This window comes from Triturus cristatus, chromosome 3_1 (assembly GCF_964204655.1).
Source record: "Triturus cristatus chromosome 3_1, aTriCri1.1, whole genome shotgun sequence".
NCBI lineage: Eukaryota > Metazoa > Chordata > Amphibia > Caudata > Salamandridae > Triturus > Triturus cristatus.
The window spans coordinates 556,177,571-556,199,126 of NC_140583.1; the positions used below are offsets into that span (position 1 = coordinate 556,177,571).

General features: G+C 45.7%; 1 protein-coding gene across 1 annotated transcript in view; it reads right to left on the minus strand.

Moving 5' to 3' along the window:
- The window catches only part of AGBL1 (AGBL carboxypeptidase 1), a 3,971,795-nt gene that overhangs the window by 3,666,987 nt on the left and 283,252 nt on the right, over window positions 1–21,556 (minus strand). The window contains exon 2 of the mRNA XM_085644473.1: window positions 17,689–17,752. Coding sequence (XP_085500599.1) covers window positions 17,689–17,752 — 64 coding nt within the window. The remainder of the gene's footprint in view (window positions 1–17,688; window positions 17,753–21,556) is intronic.

Genomic DNA, 21,556 nt, shown 5'->3' on the forward strand with positions numbered 1-21,556 from the left:
GTGAATGGTCGGGCGTCGACTCCGTTTCAGCTTGGGAGGGGTACTCGGCAGGGTTGTCCCCTGTCGCCTTTGTTGTTCGCCCTCGCCCTTGAGCCGCTGGCTGCGTGGATACGTTGGCACCCGGATATACGGGGCCTTAGATGGTCGCCTGAACACGAGGACCGTATTTCGCTCTATGCTGATGATATCTTGCTGTATCTTGCCTCACCCAAGAAATCACTTATAGTGGTCTGTGACGTACTCACATCTTTTGGTAGGAACTCGGGTCTTGTTATCAACTGGAGTAAATCGTATTTGTATGTTCTTAGTGGCGAGGTTCCACCGATCCCTAGAACATGTTCGATACAGGTCGCTCAGCAGGGCTTCGTGTATTTGGGGATTTTTATCTCCATGGACTCTGCTGTGCGATATGAGAAGAACCTGCTCCCCCCCCTGGCACGCCTGAGGCGGGATGTTGAAGGCTGGCGGAGGCTGCCGCTCTCCCTCGTTGGGCATGCGGCCCTGTTCAAAATGATGTCTCTTCCCCGCTTCCTCTACGCACTGCAGAATACTTTGGACTGGGTTCCGGCCAAATACTTTCGGGAGGTCGAAGGCCTCCAACGAACGTTGCTTTGGGATGGGCGGCCGCGAATAGCTATTGCAAAGTTGACGCTTCCATGGTACGACGGGGGCATTGCGCTCCCAGACATCCGACGGTACTATTGGGCCACCCAGCTGAGCGCGATTAATCATGGGTTTTATGGCCCTGCCCTCAGCCCTGGGTATGCCATGGACAGGTGGTTGCTGCGTGGTGGTAACTACTACAGGGCGTTGTACTCGCGGTCCCTAGACTCGTCCCTCACGGGGCCCACTGGTGTGGCAGTGCGTGTGTGGAAGATGGCAACTGACTCGCTGGGCTGGAAGGATAGGCTCACCCTCGCTACCCCGCTGTTTGAATCGGAGAGACTGGGAAGGCTTTGGCACACAAAAGGGTTTGATAAATGGGACCTGATCGGCATCTCCAGGGTGGGAGATGTGCTGAATAAGGGGAAGGTGAAGTCCTTTGAAGAGTTGCAGACGGAGTATGAGCTGGGGCCCTCCGAGTATTTCCGATATATTCAGGTGCGTCACGCCCTCCGATCAGTCCTCGTAGAGGGCGAGAAGGTGCCTGAGTCCTCTCCTTTGGAGGACCGGGTCCTTGATGGCCATATGCCCGAGAGCACGATCTCGCTCATCTATAAGAAACTGATCAACGTCCGGGCGGACATGCTTCTGGGGCTGAGGGACCAGTGGACTAGGGATGGCCTCGAGTTGGATGATGAGGATTGGCAGTCGGCTGTTTCCTCTCCTAAGGAGGTCGCGATCCCGTCGCGTCTGAGGCTGGTGCAGCTTAAAATACTGCATCGAGTGTATGTGACGGGACCAAGGCTGGTTCACATGGGATTCTCGGGGGATGGCCTATGCAGGAGGGGATGTGGTATGGTGGGCACTTTCCTGCACATCATTTGGGAATGTGGTGTCATTACGGAATTCTGGAGGAGAGTCTATACAGTGATGGGGGAGGTGACGGGCATTGCTATGCAGCCGGAAGCGCAGTGCTGCCTCCTGAATGTCTGGGCGCCCACTGACCACGATGAGGCACAGACCCAATGGGTGACTCTGGGTAACATGGTCGCTAAGAGAGATATCGCGCGATTGTGGGGCTCCGCGGGGCCCCCCACATTGACCGCGTGGAAAGAAAATATGGACTGGAGTATGTTAAGGGAGAAGACGGTCTATTGCGCTAGAGGCCGCCCCCGGAAGTGGCACGCCATCTGGGGGCGGTGGAATCAATACAGGGGGGGAATATGTCTTGCCCCGGATCTGGATCCTCCCGAGGAACAGCTTTCCTCCTAACCTTCTTTCCAGCTCAGTATGGTTTATGGACTTTTTTGGCCTCTGCTGTCCCCCTTCTCCCTCTTTACACTATACTGTAACTGGTAGATGAGTGGGGTCCGGCCTCCCCTGGGGGGCTTCACCATGGGCTTTCAGTGTTCTTGCCTTGCTGGGGTTTGTTGTGTGTTTTTGTGTTTACTTAAAATTGAACCTTTGCACTTCTCCTTTCACGGTACTGGGGACGCATCTCTGTTTCTATATATCGATGCTGCCGAACCTCCGGGTTGTCGGCTGAATAGCTGTGTCCTGACTTTTGCAAATAAAGGTTTTTAAAAAAAAAAAGAAATTAAAAAAAAAAAAAAAATGAACCTAAGAATAACTCTGAATGTAAATCTAACCTTACCCTAAAGTTAATGCTAGCTCATGTCAGACTCTAGCCTTAACTGTAAGACTAATGTTTGTCCTAAACTATCCACAGTCGTGTGGCCTGACCCAAAGACAAATGCTAGCGCTTCAGTTCATAGTATGAGAAGATCATTTTAGTTTACCTATTAAAAATGACACAGTGGTGTTAAAAATTCTCGACAAGCTGGAAAATTATTTTTAAAAATTTATTTTTATATACCTTTTGTATATTTCGGCACATACTAGTGTTTGACATAGAACAAATTCAAAATTTGAGTATTTGAAATTTCATTTTAGGTTGACCTTAATTCAAAGAGACAATTTACACAATTATCAATGAACTTTGACACTTCACATTTGTAGAATTCTATGTCACGACCAGAGGCAAAGGATTATGCTATCCTTTCTTCACTTTATGGCATAGCAGCCACTTCACAAAATTTTAACAACTAGCATTCCCATGAAGCATTATGAATGCCATAAAAAATAACAGTTTCCAACCGGAGAACAGTCCTGAAGCTCCATCCAATCAGGACATCCCAGACCAGCACATAACCCATCATCTTTGTCTATTCGACCTCTTTCTTTGCTGCTCACAGCCGAGATAAGTGCTGTTTTTCCTTATCTCCTCATGCCTGTGTTAATATACTAATAATTCATTGTTACTGCCTAATTGTCAAGATACACTTTATTTGATAGGCTGCGTATTGTTTAATGATCTCCGCTTCACAAGCGGTGGCTCACTTCGGCCTCAGGAATACTTGACACTCAGTTGCGGCTGCTTGCTATTGTGGTGTGGCTCTGTGGTGCAGTCCTCCCGCACCTAGGGGGTACTTGACAGCACAACATTGTTTCGTGGCACATGCTTCAAAGTCTGGTAATTCCAGCAGAATTAAAGCTGCATGCCATGGCTTGGGATTCTGCCATGCCCCCAAGTGGGGTCTGAGTCACTCGATCGGGCCACTTACATACTTTCCTAAAACCCGGTACATAGGGTCGGTACTCTGCATGCTTGAGCCAAACACTCCCCTAGGTGGTCTGTAATTAATTTGCAGGTCTTTGACCTGTGGGGACACACTCTCAGACAGAACCCCCCACATTCCCGGGCCTGGACCCAACAGCAGGAAAGCTTTGCCCGCAAGTAATCTTAGAACCCAAATCTATGACTAGAGGTGAGTGTCTGAAAAGTTTCATTGCTCCGTCCATCATCTCCTTGTGTTTGCTTTGTTTGCCCTAAGTTGCAAGGGTATGCCGAGACGTGGGTCTCTTGCTCACTTTGCCACTGGATTCAAGCTAGAACATCAAAACCGGTCCCAGGATGCTTGTTTCCGGTCCAGGGAAGACCTGAATTGGCAGTTTAGGCTGGGGTCAAGACTGATTCGCATATGGCTGAGGTAGAACTGGGGTGTCAAAATGAGCTAAAGAACGATGATGGATTCAACCCAGATCTGTGACTTGGGGTGGGTGTCTGAAAAGTTTCAGTGCTCCGTCTATCATCTCCTCGTGTTTGCAAGTAATCTTGGACTGGCACCCAGCCTCCAATATCTGCAGCACTCACGCTGTAAAGTATATTTTTCCCCTTATTTGGAAGCCTCTGGAGAAGGTATCCTGTATTTACCTCAGAACAGAATGTCCCTGTTCCTCCTTGGAAGGGAAGGTGGCTCTTTCACCTGACATAGATCCCTGGATGGCCACCTTCCTGCAGAAATCCATCAAGGATCCGAAAAAGGGGAGAGAAAGGTCCTGTGGGCATGCCAGGACAAACTCCTGGATACCCTAAGGCCCTTAACTAAGATCTTGGTTATGGCCGAAGAGGCCAAGACATCAGGCTCCCTAATCTCCCCAGATAGCCTCTGGGCGTGGGCACAGCGCACCACCATTTTTTTGGTGATGTAGAAGAGCCAGATGCTCAGGTGCCTGCACCAATTCGAGTGAGTATTCTCCCTTCTAAAAGTAATGGGCCGTCGGGCAATTGTTTTCCTGACTTGGACTTCCATCACAGGGGACGTGTGGGTCCTACAGACGGTGAGAGTGTTCCAAATAGAATTTTATGGGGTCCTCACACAAGCCGCGGTCCTGCGACCCATCCACATTTCAGAGGCCGAGACCGCTCTGGTGGATGAAGAGGTGACCTCCCTCCTTGCCAAAGGAGCTATCTCACCCAGGGTTCCACACCCCAGGGGTTTTATCAGCAACATCTTCCTGGAAGACAAGACCAATGGGGGTCAGCAGCCGGTCATCAACCTGCGCAAGTTCAATGAGTGGCTAGTTTATCGCCACTTCAAGATGGTGGGCATCTACCTCCTTTGGGACGTTCTCAGGCCTCTGGATTGGATGGTGTGTCTGAATATCAAGGACGCCTATCTCTCAATTCCTGTTTTCCCTCCTCAGCGAAGGTTCCTACAGTTTTTTGTGGTGCGACCAGTCATAGGAGTTCACCACTCTGCCTTTCAGTCTCTCTTCTGCCCCGTGGTGCTTCACAAAGGCTCTCAAACCAGTCGTGAAATACCTGAGGACACAGGAGATCCGCCTAATCATCTACCTCAATGAAATCCTGATATTGGCCTAATGCCCACGCAAGTTGGCACTTCAGCTCCACATGGCGGTCAACCTTTTGCAGAGCTTTGATTTCATGGTCAACGAAGCCAAGTCCCTTTTAGTTCCCTCTCAGACGATGATTTTTCTGGAATTCTTGATCGACTCAGTTGAAGCGTCCCTCAGTCCCGTCTCAGAAGGTGGCAAAGATTTGTCGCAAATTGAGGCATACTCTTACCAGATATCGAGTCTCGTTGAGGTAAGTGGTGGGCCTGGTGGGTCTTCTCTTTTCCTCCATGCAGGTCATCTTTCCAGAGCCTCTCCACTATCGCACATCTGTGCAAGGGTCTCTCTTACTCTCGGTTGGTAGAACTGCCAGAGGAGGCGGGAGAGGAGATTGGCTGGTGGTTAGCCAATATGGAGGTGAAGGAACAGCCATGCAATCTTCGGCACCGCACTGGTCATCGTCATATAGTCAGACACCAGCAGGTCCACTTGGGGTGCCAGATGCGGCAAGTTTTCCACAGGAGGTTTGTGGTCACCTTCCTAACAACGATTACATATCAATTGCTTGGAACTCCTCACAGGGTCCTTTGCCATCTGATGCTGGACCAAGGATATCATCCAATCCTGTGTACTTCTCAGGATGAACAACATATTGGCAGTGCGATACATCAACCATCTGGAGGCCACTCGGTCGAAGGCTCTCTCCGACCTGGCCAACAGTTTCTGGTAGTATTGTCTGGATCATCAGGTTTTGGTCCTTTCTGGTCAGGCCAACCAGGTGGTAAACTTTCAGTCTTGTAACTTCTAGGACTCAAGCCTGTGGAGGCCCCATGGGGGAGTGTTTTTAGACCACCAGGAAAGGTGGGGTCCGTTTTTAGAGGACTTGTTTGCGTCCTGCCTGGATCACCAACTTCCCAGATTCTTCAGTTGGAGACCGGACCCCTTGGTAGTAGCCATAGATGCGTTACTCCAGGACCGGACACTGGAGAAAGGTTACACCTTTACCCTGTTTGCCATGATCACAAGGGCTTCAGCTCAGGTTAGGGGACAGAAGGCAGAGGTGTTGATGATCACGTCAGTATGGAAGTTGCAAGTTTGTTTTCCTGGTCTTCTGAAACTTTCTTTGGATTTTCCAATCCTTCTCCCCCTATTTCCAGTGCTTCTGCTTAATCTGGACCAGAGTCCTCATCCATTGATCTTGGAGGGGTCATTATCACTCATTGCTTGGTGGATTACAAGGGACGATGGCCGGTTCCAGGCCTTTCAGTCAGAGCTGAGGGAGCCTTGTCCAAGGCTTTGGCCAACAGTACAATGAAACGATACAAGCCCACATTGGGATCGATTGACCAGTTGGTGTTTATGACAGAGTCCCAATCCTGTAGCATTGGATGTGACCCACGTCCTTCATTTCCTGGCCTCATTGGCAGAAGACAGCTTGGCATATAGGACAATCAATACTTTCCAGTACGCTATTTTGGCGGGACACATCTTAATGGATGGTTACCCAATAGGGGAGCACCCATTTGTGTCACCTCTATTAAGCAATTAGACTGTCCCTTCCCTAGAACCGAGGTATTTGGCACTCTAGGATGTCAAGCAGGTATTTAATCTCTTTTTGTCATGGCAACCAAACCGTTTTTGTCCAGATAGGAGCTCTAAGCAAAGCTGACCATGCTGCTTTGTCTGATCTCCTGTAGATGGGTTTCAGATGTGAGAGCCCTCTGGGGTAATTAAGGCATATGAGGAGATGTCTGAAGAATTTCGCCCTCTGGGGGAATGTCAATCCCTCATCAATTTTGTGGAAACCACCATAAGGCAGTATCTTCCCCCACTATTTGGGTAAGGTGGGTGATGCAAGAAGCAGGCATTGATCTGCAAGTTTTTGGGCCTCATTTGACATGTGGAGCAATGGCTTCAAATGAATTTGCTTTAGGTGCTCTTTTGGAGGATATCTCCAATGCCGTGGACTGGTCTTCGGACTCTACCTTCAAAAGGTTTTAATTTAAACCAGTACTGGATATGGCTCACTTTGTAGTAAGTTAGCTTTGAACTAGCATAATCTTCGCCTCCAGACATGACATGGAATGAAAAAGTTCTTATCTGTCATAACAGAAAGTTTGAATTTTATTAAGGACTTGGAGGCAAAGATTATCCCACGAAGGGATTCTGAATCAGATTAAACCCTCCCCTTGACTAGCAAGTACTAATTCTTAGTATTTCAGTGAAGCTTAATGGTTTTATTCTTCCTTAGTTGTTTTCGTCTGGATTTGTTTCTAGATGCCTAGAATCATTGCTTTGTTTACAGGCTTAAACCTTAACCATGGGTTGTAGTTAAAATATGTCCTTTGGTTGTAGGAATGGATGTGAGTAAACAGGAGTCATAAAGAAGATGCAACGGCTGGACTCGTGCTGTCAAAAGAGGTCGAATGGACAAGGATGATGGACTATGTGATGGCCTGGGACTTCCTGATTGGATGGAGCTTGGGTACTGTTCTCCTATTGCATATTGTTGTTTTTATGGCATTCCTACGGTTTCATGGGAATGATAGTTGTTAAAGTTTTGTGAAATGGCTGCTATTCAATAAAGTAAAGAAAGGATAGCATAATCCTCACCAGTGAGTCCTTAATAGAATTGAAACGTTCCGTTACGATAGATAGGATATTTTTCATTCTCAATTCAGTTGACATCCAGTAGCAGATATTTACCCATTAAGCTCAGGTCATGGGTGACATGATTTTGCTAGATGTCTTGGGTTGTCACTTCAATAATGTCAGGAATGGGGTTAATAATTTGAACCCACTCTGGTTAGGGCGAAACACGGTTACGCGATAATCGTTGCCCAACTCCTAATGGCAGCTGGCAATCCCCACAGAAGTGTGTGTTAAGTTCAAACAGTACCAACAATTGTAAAGTAAAGAAAACAACACAGTAAAATTCCTAAATAAATTTAGAAAAGCAGAGAACCATTTAATGAGCAAAAATACACCAAGATCATTAAAATAGGATAGGAAGAAACAGATATAGGAATTTACTATTTCTTGGTGTTTGTGCTTTAAAATGTATGACAGTACCAATTAAAACACACTGTTTGTATTTGACCTGGAACTAACCATGATTTCAGGGTGACCACAAGGGAGCAGATGTTAGACACACCAAGCATGTTGTCCTGGTCAAAGTTTTTGCACAATATTTAATGGGGTAATGGACCAAAACTGTGACCAGTGAGGGTCTCTTAAAGTGTGATACATCATTTTCTAGTTCCTACTGATGCCAAAGTGTTTGGCATGAAAAGTTTACAGTGGGCCAATCCTGGATTTTATAGCTGCAAATGTGAATTTGTTGGTCAGATAGATTTGCTGCCTTGTCAAATTCCAAGATTTTACCCTCTGACCTTTTTGGAAAGCAAAATCCTCATGTGGGGCAAAGCTTAGCTCTGAAGGTGAAATAACTCCATAAGAGAGGATACCTTCACTGGAAGGTCCCACTGGTCCAGTTTGCAGTGCTGCAAACAGCCCCGAAGAGTATGAACCTGGTTTTCTTGCCCGCCTATGGTACAACGATCTTGGGCAAGTCCCAGAATTAACCCCTGGTGTAGTGGGCGTAGCGGGGCTACATGGAGGTCCACGGAGTTGCAAACAAACTCTGTGGAGCTTCACTACGCCACCCGCCTCCACCCCCCCCACCCACGCATGCACAGTTTTCACAAGGATTAGCGAGACGGGGAAGAAGAGGAGGGCAGCCCCGGGATGCTGCAGTACAGGTAAGTGGTTTTAAATTCATTTTTTAGTAATGTTTAATTACTTGTTATAATGGGGGTGGATGCTGGGGCTGGCCAACTCCGCTCCAGTGCGGAGTGTGCGGAGATCTGCCTTCTCCGCACTCTTCGCGCATCGAGGAGAAGGCAAATCTTCACACTCTCTGCCCGGGGTTAATCAGAATCTTGTCCAGTTTCTCTGTTGGTCCCACTGTTCTCCAAATGCTTGGAAAGTTATGGCAGGATTCCAAGCACCATGAGTCTCCCCCAAAAGGTCTCCTTCAGGGCTAAATTATTTGCAGTCAGCTAGTCCCTTTTGGAGTCAGGGCTACCTTTTGGTGTCCTTGAAGCAGGCAAACAGTTAACAAACTCTTGACATTTGGAGAGCAGTCCAGCCCCTGGATGTCAACGAGTTTCAGGAGTCCTTGAGTCCTTCAGGAGTCAAGAATTGTCTTCCTTTGAGATCTTATTTAAGTAGAGTTTCCCAGATCCAGGAATATTCTGAGAAGGTAGCGGTTCAGGTGCCACATTTGTCCTAAGCACTCACCCTTGACTGCAGAAACTCCATACCCAAACTTGTGTCATGACAGCAGAATTAATCTGCCACCGTGTAGGCCTGTCTTTTGCTCCCTAGCCAGTCTTTTTTTTTAATGATCTCCCCTCTCAATTGACAAGGTCAAAACTGTTTATCCCCCCTCTTGTGGCAAAAGCCTGGCTGTATGGGTGTGTTATGGGAATAAACAGGAGAATCTTTTCTTGGCAGAACAAAGTCAAAAGAAGTGGTGCTAAGGCTGCTGTTTGTTCTGGGCCGCTCCCTGGTGTTAGGCCATTTTGTGGCTCCCCTCAGACAGCACAAAGTATATATCTAAAATTTACTTTTCCACCTATATCATCAAAAATCTAATTTCACTTTGAAACCACATTTCATCCATTAAGTGAGAAACATCTTTGAAGACTTTTTCTACCAAGGTCAGAGAGTAAATAATGATTTTAATTCCATCTAAGCCTAATCAGGGAAAAGTCTGGCAAAGCCTATACAATGAAATATTTTTGGGGTTTATTTCACTGCAAGAGCAAACTAGCCACAATATGTTGGGTGCCCTTATGTTAGCACCCTGCCCTGTGGCCTTATAATGCTCCCTTTAGGGATAACTTATGTACATATAAATATAGGTTTTTCCTACATTTTCCTAGCCATATGTTACAGAAGGGAATTTAAACTGATGTCTATCCAGAGCACTATGATGCTCCTGGCAGATAAAAACATTACTCAGATTTGTGGGTGTTAAAAATAAACACTGCAGCCCAGATAGGATATTTAACCTTAATTCTATAAGTCCATTTTAGGTACCATTTACGATGGACTTCCAAGGAAGCTAAATACACCTACATACAGCACATTTTAGGTGAACCACACGGGGACTTTACCACTGTTTTACAGTGGCAAAGTGCCCAGAATCCTAAAGCCAGTAAATTCAGTCAGGCAACGTAAGGGTAACACAACAAAAATTTGGTAATTTCTTGTAATTATGTAGAACTTCACGCTTCAAATTTCAATATGAGATATTTCATCTAATTCATGTAATGGAACCTGGACTTCCTGCAGAACATTTGCAGTCAAATATTTAGCATAAAAATGCATTCACCATGAAAAACATATGCAAGGGGGGCTTGTACAAGATGGTGGCAGAGTGAGTCTCGTCTTACAGAGTGCCAACCAGCCACAATTTTATGAAGGGTGGAACCTGCGGTCAATGGGAGCCCAGGGCTACATTTTGTTCTGCTACGCCTCTTGGCATCTACTCAGACTGTGGAGGTGGATGCCACTGAGTGACTGAGGCACCTCGGATCTAGCAGAGACAGTGCCTGACCGGGAAGCAGTGAGTACAGCATGCAAAGGCCGCTGGAGAGGAGTGTAATGGTAGGCCCTCTCTCCCCATGTAGGGGGTGACATACCCTTCTTCTGAGTTGGCAGTGCCCCCGGCCTGCCTTCAGGCTGGTGAGCGTACTTGTAGGCCCGGGGCAGAGTGTGGCAGTTGGCGGGTGTGACCACCCACACCCAGGGTGGCAAGGTCTCTAGGTGATCGGTGGCCTACCGGGCCCTCTATGTCTCGGCTGTTCCCGCGAACACGATACTGGCCTTGCACTCCTCTGCATTTCCCCCTCCCCCTCCATTTGAATGGGGAATGTAACAGCAAGTGGGGGTCTCAGGATTGGGCCAAGTTGCAGTGGGCCCTGTTTCACATCTGGGATCATGATGTTCCCGCCGCTGTGACTTTGATCCCCCCCTGTTTGACTTTATTGCTCAACTGGGAGTGAGGCGTGAGATGAGGGTCACTTGGCACAGACCTTCTGCAGCCCACTTGCGGTGAACTGGCCCATCTCCTTCTTTAGCCTTCCTCTCCCCCCATCAACTTCCTTAAAATACTAGTGGGCAGATGGTGAACTGGTTTGAAGCAGTGTTGGACACATATTGGGGGAGCGATGTGTTATCATTGGCACCCCCTACACAATTATTAGTGGCTGGCACCCTATTGCCACTGCTGGGGATCACGGAGGAGGGAGATGGCACCCCTTTTGCATCTGCATAGTTCCAGTGGGCAGTGGACTGCGCCTGATGGGTTGAGGTGCAGCGGAGCCCTCCCCCGTGCATTGTGTTGCCCTGCACATCTGTCCTGGTCATCACACATGGGTCTAGATCCACTGTTGCTAGGCCCATGCCTTGCAACAGTGGATCTCTATTCGGATGCTTGTTGGAACCCCTGACCACACATATACCAGGAACACGTCTTTGGTCCCGGATGGCCCTGGTGTGCTTTGAGGCAGCTTTATTTGTCTCAGGTGGCACTTACCTGGTTTGCCATGTTTTCGCATTGCACCGTGAAGAAGGACCCCTCTCTGCAGGATCTTTTTGCTAAGAACTTGGCGAGGATGACTGACCAGGCGCCTGAGGTAACTGTCTCAGTGCCACCTGCTAAGGGCACTCGGATGGACGAGATGATCCCTGGAGCTGCCCCATAAAAAAAGTATTTTTGGAGCAGCTCTTTGGGACTCTTCAAGATGACTTTGCAGGCCTCAAACAAGACACAGCCAAACAGATTAAGGACATTCAGCGCAATGTGGAGAATCTGGGCCAGAAGGTGAACTTGCTAAGCAGGGCCAAGACGCCAAAGAGGAAGAACTGGATGGCCATGTCGAGAACTTCTGGAATTACGGGATCATAATCTGGAGCTACGTTATCAGCTTGAAAACCTTGAAAACAGGTCCTGGTGTCCAAATATACACATTACGGGTGTTCCCTTGCAGGCAGTCTCAAGTAACTTTGAGGAATTTGTTACCCGCCTCTTCAGACATGTGGCTCCATTGATGGAAAACCAGGAGATTGTCCTTAATTGCACTCATTGAGCTGAGCGCCCGGCCAATGTGCTGGGTCAGCCTCAGGACATACTCACCTGCTTGCATTACTACTGCCAGAAAGCGGCCATTATGGCTGCGGCACACAACAACGCGCCCATTGAATTTGAGTGCTGTCCCAGGACCCAGCAGCTGCTGGTTTTGACTCTTAGCTCTCCAACCGGTGCAGGAAGTCCTCTGAAGCTGAGAGTCGCAGGCAACCTGCTTGTTTACTCAGGCAACTACAACATGGGATAGAAGTCACGGAAGCAGATGGCGATCACTGACTTTTCTTTTGACCTTGCTCTTGTTTATCTATCGCTGGAAGGACCCCCCACTTAGTTGTTGGATACAGTTCTCATAAGAGGCTAGGGGCAACATCCCTTTGTTTTAAACCTACAAGTCCTGACAGCGGATCTCCACCACTCTTTAAGGCAAATGGTTGTACAGTGTTTTCGCCCACAACATGGACCCTTCTATGATGGTTATTGTTGTCCTCTGGTGGGGGATGCTTTTGACTTCATGTTTTCTTTTCCTATTCTATGTTTCCTTTTCTCGTTTTCCCCCTTGTTCCTATTTTGTCCAGGATACCGTTTATTGCCCGATCTAACGGCCTGGCCTATCCCTATCTCAGACATGCAATACATTGCACCGTCACATGTAAACTTATTGTGATATCCATACTTAGCCTTAATGTAAGAGGACAGAATTCCCAGGTAAAGCATTTGGCACTCCTCTCATTCCTTAGAAACACCAAATGCGATGTGTGCTTGTTACAGGAAACTCGCCTGTTGCAGGCGGATTGGAGGCGGATGCATTCTCCCTGGTTTTACCATCAATATTTCTCATCACGGGTGGTCAAGAAAGCTGGGGTTGTGATTCTGTTAGCCAAATATTTCCCAGGATGGGTGGTTTAGATATACAAAGAGATACCAGGTAGGCTTTGGACCTTGCGAATTGATGTGAAAGGGGTTAGGTACATTGTGGCTACCATATACATACCCAACAATCATCAAGAAGCCTTCATTAGAGACTCCCTGGGCCAGCTGCTAGCCACTCCGTACATTGATGTAGTGGTGGGCAGGAATTTTAACATTGTAATGGATGCACAGAGGGACAGGTTCATACCGTGGGTGGGTCAGGTTGGTGACCTTACTTCGGCCATGAGACAGTGGTTAGGGGAAGCTGGTCTACAGGATATATGAAGGTAAATGCACGGCTACTGAATACACTTTCTTCTCTGCCGCACACCAAACACACGCATGCATCAATTACTTTCTCATGTCCCTGCGCATTACACAGGAGTCAGTTTGGTGGATATTGGCACCGCATGACTATCTGATCACTTGCCTATAATATTACAATATGAGTCACGTAGAGACCCACCAGCCCCCAAGATTTGGTGGCTCAACACAAAACTCCTTACCTATGATCGTATTCTCACCGACACCTCAGCAGCTATAACTTCATTTCTGCAAACTAATGACACACTAGACACCTATCTAACTACCCTTTGGGAGACCTTAAAGGTGGTGGTGTGGGACACTTTATTGCGTCAGTTGACGGAAGCAGCTACGGACACTGGATATGGGTAGGACAGAATATGCTCTGCTTAGGTTAAGACAGAAATGTTATGTTGGGGACAGCAAAGTGGAATGAATGCTGGTGCATGGCTTCAGAGCACAAGCAGTGGATCAGAGAATCACTGAACTGCGGGGACCAGATGGTTCCCTGTGGTTTTTAGGATGAGGACATTGCCTATGACTTTGAGGAATTCTACGCCGCCTTATTGCAGCCGACACCCTATTGAAGTCCCATGAGGTAATCTATCTGTCACAGGGGCTACTTTTCACAGTCCCACAAGCTGCAAGCACCTCTCTTGATGCAGACATTACCACGCAGGAGGTCCTGGTGTCTATTCAACTTTTGCAACCAGGTAATCCCCCTGGGCCAGACTACTTTAGTGCTGAATGTTATAAGGAATTTAGTGTGCAGCTGGCTCCTGTACTGGCACAACTCTTTAACAAGTTTAGTGCAGGTGGGACACTGCCAGAGTCGATGCGCCTCGCCACTATCACTGTGATCCCCAAAGCCGGCAAGGATCCCAAGCATTGCACGTCATATCAGCCGATTTCCCTCTTGAATATTGACGCCAAACGTTTCACAACCATTTTGGCACATAGACTGGGTCAATATGCACAGGGGTTGGTTGGCCTTGACCAAGCTGGGTTTATCCCGGAGCAAGGATGTAGTGACAACACAAAAAGGTTGTGCATTTTTTGGATAGGGTGCAACGTTCAGGATTTTGACCGGGTTCACTGGCCCTACTTACACTTCATACTCCAGGGTATGGGCTTCGGCTCGCGATGTTGTCAGTGGGTCCACTGCTGATACACCTCCCCCAGGGTTTGAGTGCAGATGAATGGAGTGCTTTCTGCACCCTTCGCCATCACCTGTGGGACTCGGGAGGGCTTTCACCTATCACCCCTGCATTTCGCTATTTATATGAAGCTCTTTGCAGAACGTGTCCATGCCATCACCCACATTACAGGTATCCACATGGGTGGCAGAGAGCATAAAATTATCTCATATGCAGATGACGTCCTTCTGGCTCCTACCAACCCCCATACTTCATTAGAGGCCGTCATGGCAGAACTGGACGCATTTGGTGGAGCCTCCGGTTTCAAGATCAACCCAGCAGAAATCCTCCTTTCTTAACTTTACTATTTCCGCCTTAGCACAGGCCTGCCTTACTTCCCAGTTTCCCTTTAGGTGGGCAGATCATGTACTACCATATCTAGGCCTACAGGTACACGCCATGCCCGAAAACAAGGCTGAACACAATTATGGCGGCCTTCTAATGACCACGAGAATGGATCTTACAAGATGGAAGTGCTATAACCTCTCTTGGCTAGAACACCTCATAGCAGTCAAGATGGCACTTTCTGGCCATAATTCTCTATGTAATAAAAACCCTTCCCCTACAACCCCCTCCCACACTGATATTAGACAACTCTGGGAGGCCAAGTATTCAAGGATGTCGAAGACCCTTGCGTATCTTCCACATGCGGCTGGTGGTCTGGGGGTCGTGAGCCTGTGCTGCAATTATCAAGCTGCACAGTTACAATATATCGTGGAATGGTTTCAACCCGACACTGAAAAACATTGGTGCTTCATTGAGCAGGCTGTTGCTTGCATAGACATGCCGAAGCCTCATAGGCCAGTGGGAGTCTATATCTCCCTGGTGGTATGAGCCACTGTTGGGGTTTGGGATAGAGTACAATTGAAACAAGGCCTGTCTACTCCTTCGTCCCCATAAACACTGATAATAGGCAGCCCAGATGTTCCATTGGCTACATAGGGGAGTGGCTTCACAGTCTGGCAAGATGCTAACTGCAAGCGTGTAGATCTTTTTGATGTAGTTGGTCTTATGGCATTCCCAATGCTTCAATCAGCTTTTGGTATCCCTGGCATGGCATGCTGGCAACACTTGGGTGCTGCAGCCTTGGCTTCGTCCACATGCTAGCCGGGTGCTCACATCATTTGAAAAGTGGCTTCTTACTCGCTCACAAGAAGATCCTATCTGACCTATATGCCTTCCTTCTCACCCCTCCAAACTCAATGAGAGGGGAAGTGTGGGCGTCCTCTCATGGACAAATAGTGGAATGATATTTTGCACTGTGATTGAGCCTCTGCTCTCAACACCACTAGAAAGGAAATGTTTATAAAGATAGCACACTACTGGTATTTTGCCCTGGCCAGGTTCGCAGTGTGAGATCCAAGCAAGGATGGAAATTGTTGGCAGCACTGTGGCCAGCGGTGCATCCTCACACAGCTATTATGACAGTATCCCAGACTGGAGTCCTTCTTGGAAGGGGTACTAAAGGCAGTGAACACTATATTCAATACTGATATCCCTAGAGTCCCTAGCTACATACTTCTGGGTCTCACCAATTCGATAACATATCCACTGAAATCCTGTGGGGGCAATGCGTTTGCCTTGGCACTGGGAGCTGCTACACAAGTTCTTCTCTCTAAATGGGGCACAGAGGTGGTAACAACAAACTTATATTGGCTGCATAAACTATGGGAAATATTGGGAATGGTGAAGTTAACAGCGTTAGCCACGCATAACCTCCCCTTATTTTATAAACGGTGGCGACCATGCATTCAATACCTATTGGAGGAATAACGCAAACTGTCTTGCCCGCTTTATCTGAGGAAACTCCGCTTAACTTCATCAGGGGACCCTTTTTCACAGTTGTTGCCTGTGTGGCTGCTACCTCACAAACTCCTGCCAGTACATGTCTTGAATGGTATCCTCTATCCTCCTACCCTCAGCATTACTGCTGTCCTTCCTCTCTGTCTCCCATAATCTTGTGTTCTTCTTTTCTAAGATACATATATGCCCTACTGTTCAGTGAACACCACCGCATAGTGGATATAGGTGGGCTGATATTTTATCACATGCTTCTTTGATTAATAACAATAAAATAATATAAAAACTAAAAACATATGCAAGTACAAGGTGTGATTTTAATAAAAATGTGTCTCATGGCAAATCTCTAAAAGAATCTTTTTACAGTTATTACAACTACACCTGAAAGACAATAAGCCTCCTTGATGCCAGTGCCAAGAATTTGGAACATCCTCACACTGTAGATGCATCTTAAGCAAAATTCAGTTCAGCAAAGTGTGGAATGCTTAAAATGTTAATTGCCTGTTCTTTGAGAGTTTCTTCATTTTTGTTTTTTTCTTATTTATTCATGTGCATTTAATTAACTATTTGTGGTTCACCTTGACAATGATTGTGTTTAATATTTGAATGGGGCTTTCACCTACCCCTCTCAACTAATAGCCCAATTTCTTACAGTTGAGAAATGGCGTACCAAGTCATTCCATTTTATCATGCTTCATGTTTGAGAACAATTATATATTATCCTATTACTAACTCCATTCTTACATATGTCGTACCCATTTCCCATCTTCATTTGTAAAATATACTTCAGAGGCCTGGCCCACTTTGTATCAATTTAAAAACCTGTTTCAAAATGAGGATACATAGATTCAATATGGCTTTCTTCCTCCTTCGTGTTACCCATGATCTATTGAATTTACTAAAATAATCTGGCTTTGAGCCATCACTCTCCCTCTGTCATTAATTGTGTCATTCACATTTTAATTCCGCCCAATACATCATACAGCATATGGCACTAGGTCAGCCTACTTTAACCAATGGCTAATTATTCTGTGAATTGTAGAATTCTGCTCTGCTTGATGAGTACCAGCAGTTTCCCCAACAATAACGTTTTGCAAAAACCATCACAAGTACAAGTACTGACAAATCCAAAAAGCTGTCAGCCAATACCAGACCTATTTGATTTGCCAAGGCTTGTTTCTATATGGTATGCCAACTATTGTATTCAAGAGTCCACAGTTCCCTTCAATTGGAATTCAGGGTGTGGACAAACTAAACAGAGAAGCTATTTTCATTGGAAACAAAAACATGTATTATCTTAAAACTGTAGATAACTGTTTCCTTTTGCATGTTATTGATGAGATTATATCTGCTTCTGAGATGCTTCATGCAAATGTAATGACACTTTTACGCATGCAACTAGATACAAAGTAGTACTTGTTTTAATTGTAGGTATGAAATAAATTAAGTGTTTCTTTATGTACTTCATTTTAAATTGTAAGGTAATTATTCAAATGGTAAAGCATTTTTCAAAAGTCTTACCAGCTGAAAGCAGCTCACTCAGAACGGTAAGGATATTCAAAGTGGCTTCTTTGTCACAAGAGTTCTACAAAAAAATGGAACAAGGAAACAGGTAAATAATGGAAACTATACATGCAGCAACCCCATAATTCTAACCTTCGCCCGTAAATCTGCTTTATTCTCAGCACAGGACATTAAAGGTTCAGTTTGAAGAGATTTTGAGATCCATATATATATATATATTCACTGAAAAAAAAATAGGTTTCAGACACGTTATAGTTAGGAATTAGCATTTAAAAAACCTTAGAAATTCACTGAAAAAAGCATAGGGTTTAGGGTAAGTTATAGTTAGTTGGAAATTTCACTCGTACAAAACCATAGAAATTCGCCCGTTATAGTTAGTTCAGCTAACTATAACTTGCGCCCCCGCAATGCACTGCTGATGACGTCATATATTACATCACTCATGACATGGTCAGTGACATCAATGATGACATCACTCATGACATCTCAAATGACATCACTGATGACATCACTGATGACGTCATCCAGTGAGTCTGTGTTTCTGTAAAATGTAACTATGTTTAATATATATAGGGAAAGGTCTATTGAAGAATGAGTGGGTGTATAAGTGTCTGAATGGATGATTTATTTAGTGGGTGCGTAACTGAGTCTATAAGTGAGTGATTAAACGTATCTTACTGAATGCATGGGTTGGTGAGTAAACTGTGTGAATGTCTGTATCCATCTGTCTGTTGGTGTGTAAGCGGTTGCATGGGTTTGTGAATAGCTATATGAGTTATTGATTGATTGTCTGAGTATCTGTATGGGTGGCTGAGTGTTTGTGTGGGTGGAGTGTGTGACTGTGCATAGATGTGTGAGTGGGTGATTCACTGGATGCATGGTTTCAAGAGTGCATCTGTGATGGACTGCATGGGTGGGTAAGTGTGTGTATGGGTGTGTTAGTGAGTGAATCTATATCTCAGTGGTACATGTGCGAGTAACTACATATTTAAAAGGCAGTATATATGTGAGTTAGAGTATTTAAATAGCTATAAGTGAGACTGTGTGATTGTGAGAGTGGCTGTATAGATGAGTGTGTGGTTGTATCAGTGATTATATAAGAGTGTTAGAATGTTCTAGTATTTGTATGAGTAAGTGAGCAGGTGGGTGTATAACTATATAGGTGACTAAATGGGTGTGTGATTATTTATTTGCATAACTGACTAGATGTGTGAGTACCTCTCTGGATGAGTGTCTATATAGGTGTATGAGTGCATATGATAGTCCTGTACTGAGTGACCATAAGTACAAGTGACTGTACAGATGAGTGAGTGGATATGTGTGTAGACCTAAGAATCAGCCAGTGGGTATGTAGTTGTTGGTGTTAGAGTGTCAATGGTTTAGAGAATGGCCATCTGTAATTTACAGTGGGTGTATCAAAGGTTATATTAGGGTGTGAGAAGATGCATCAATTTATCACATGGATGATGATATCAGTGATGTCATCAGTGATGTCATCAGTGATGCCACTGACCATGTCATGAGTGATGTAATATGTGACGTCATCAGCAGTGCATTACGGGGGCGCGAATTATAGTTAGCTGAACTAACCATAACTGGGGAATTTCTATGGTTTTGTACAAGTGAAATGTCCAACTAGCTATACGTTACCCTAAAACCTATGGTTTTTAAAGGGAATTTCTACAGTTTTTTAAATGCTAATTCCTAACTATAATGTGTCTGAAACCTATGGTTTTGTCAGTGAATTTTTAAGGTTTTTTAAATGCTAATTCCTAACTATAACGTGTCTGAAACCTATGGTTTTTTCAGTGAATTTCAAAGGTTTTTTAAATGCTAATTTCTAACTATGGCTACAGAGGTAGGACATGTGAAGAAAGAAGAAAAAAAGCACAGAAAGAAGCAAAAGACAGGCTGAAAGAAGCACCAGAAGTCAACAAAGACGAAGAAAAGTGGAGGAAGAAGGAAGACGTGCTGAAAGAACCGACAGAGGAGCAGAAAGAGGCCTTGTTGCAAAATCATCCTGTGCCCACAACTTTTTCAGACCGGTACTGGTGGTAACTGACTCTGACTAACCAGGCCTAGAGCCAGTGCTATGCTAAAAGACACTTACAATACAGTGAAAACACCTACATACACTAGGGAACACTATGCATTGGGGTACCCCTGTGATTCGCATGCCCTCCACTGTAAGGTCCTAGTACATAATAGGGCAGGGGGATTAAAACTACCTCTTAAAACACGTTACAGGCGTGTTTGCACAGTGGTGAAGGGAGGGGGGCCCCCTCCACTGGCCATTTATGGCCCCGGGGACCCCATCCCCTGGGTTTTAAAAAAAATATATATATTTAGAGGGGGGCTGCGTGGCCCCCCTCCTCAGGCCATTAATGGTCCCGGGGACCTCATCCCCCAGGGCCGGCCTTTGCGTATTTTTATTTAATTTTTTACAAAATGTATTATTGGGGAGGGGGGCTGCATGGCCCCCCTCCCTGGCCACTTCTAGCCCTGGGGACCCCATCCCCGGGGCCTGGCCTCTCATTGGGGACTGTGGGGGGAGCCCCAATGCCCCCACGGTCCCAGCTGGCTCCCCGCCTCCTGCGGGAGCCAGCATTGCTTTTCCACACGAGAGGCTGCTAAGATGCAGCTCCACATGTGGAAAAGCAATCTGGTTTGAATTTTGGAAGAGAGAGCAGATTTCCTGCTCTCTCTTTCAAAATCCAAACCACAGTTTGCTATGGCAGGGAGGGAGCCGCGAGGCTCCCGCATTGCCATAGCAAACAGCAGTGTCCCGGAGGTGGGCACCTATACAGAGAGGCACATATACAGAGACGTCTGAACACAGCCCTTGGGTTAGTACATAGCTAAGAGAAAAATCACAATGTCAGAAGTAAATTATTCTTAGTGTTGTCATAAATCCTTTTATTCATCATTTGGATTGTACAAGTGAATTGTGCAACACAGCCAACACGTTTTTCCCATGCATGCTTCTTCAGGGCAAATTGTAATCCAATAAAGTCCTACAAGGTATTGACCCGAAAAAAAGGATGAGGCTTAGTTTCAATTTGTGGTTCAAATATCAGAATATCAATGATGGCAACAAAAATGTAGAGATCAAGATTTGTAGAATCAAGAACTGGAGCGCATAACGTGTCACGCTATACACCAATAGGCTTTATGTGGCCGGCAAAGCTTCACTTCCGCGTCCCTTTCAAATCAAAACCCAACGTTTTTGTTGCCATCATTCTTGTTGGTAGTAACACATTTAATACATAGGTAAAGGGAAACTATTTCAAACCAGAGAAAATAAACCAATTTAATGGGAAATTATTTTGCCGTGGGAAGGCGGGACCTATGTCCGGCTTGCAAGGCAACATGCAACTTTTGTTTAAAAAAAGGGGCATTTTGCAGGTGTATGCAAAGTAAAGAAGTCAAATGGGACAGTCTTTGAGGTTTATGATGACAAGGGTGACAAGGATAACAACTAAGAATTTGAGTGTGGGCAATCGTCCTGCAAGTTAGCAGTGGTGAATGCAACAATCCAGCTTATGACATGTGTAAATGGTGAGAAAACCAAAGTATTATTTGACTCTGATGCAAAAATGATAATTGTTCCAAAGAAATGTTATAGTGACAAACTCAAGGGAAAAGTTATTGAAACTAGAAATCGGATCCTATGGCTATGGGGAAAAGCCCATCAAACTGCATGAGTATTTTCTGTGATTACTATATAGTATAGGCAACATTCAATCAATGAAAAAATGTATGTGTCACAAAAGGGTGATTGCATTCTGAGCTGGTTCACCAAAGAGTCTTGGGTTTGATGCTTGATCCAAATAATGTTCCTCACTTTTGTCAAAGGAAAATTTTG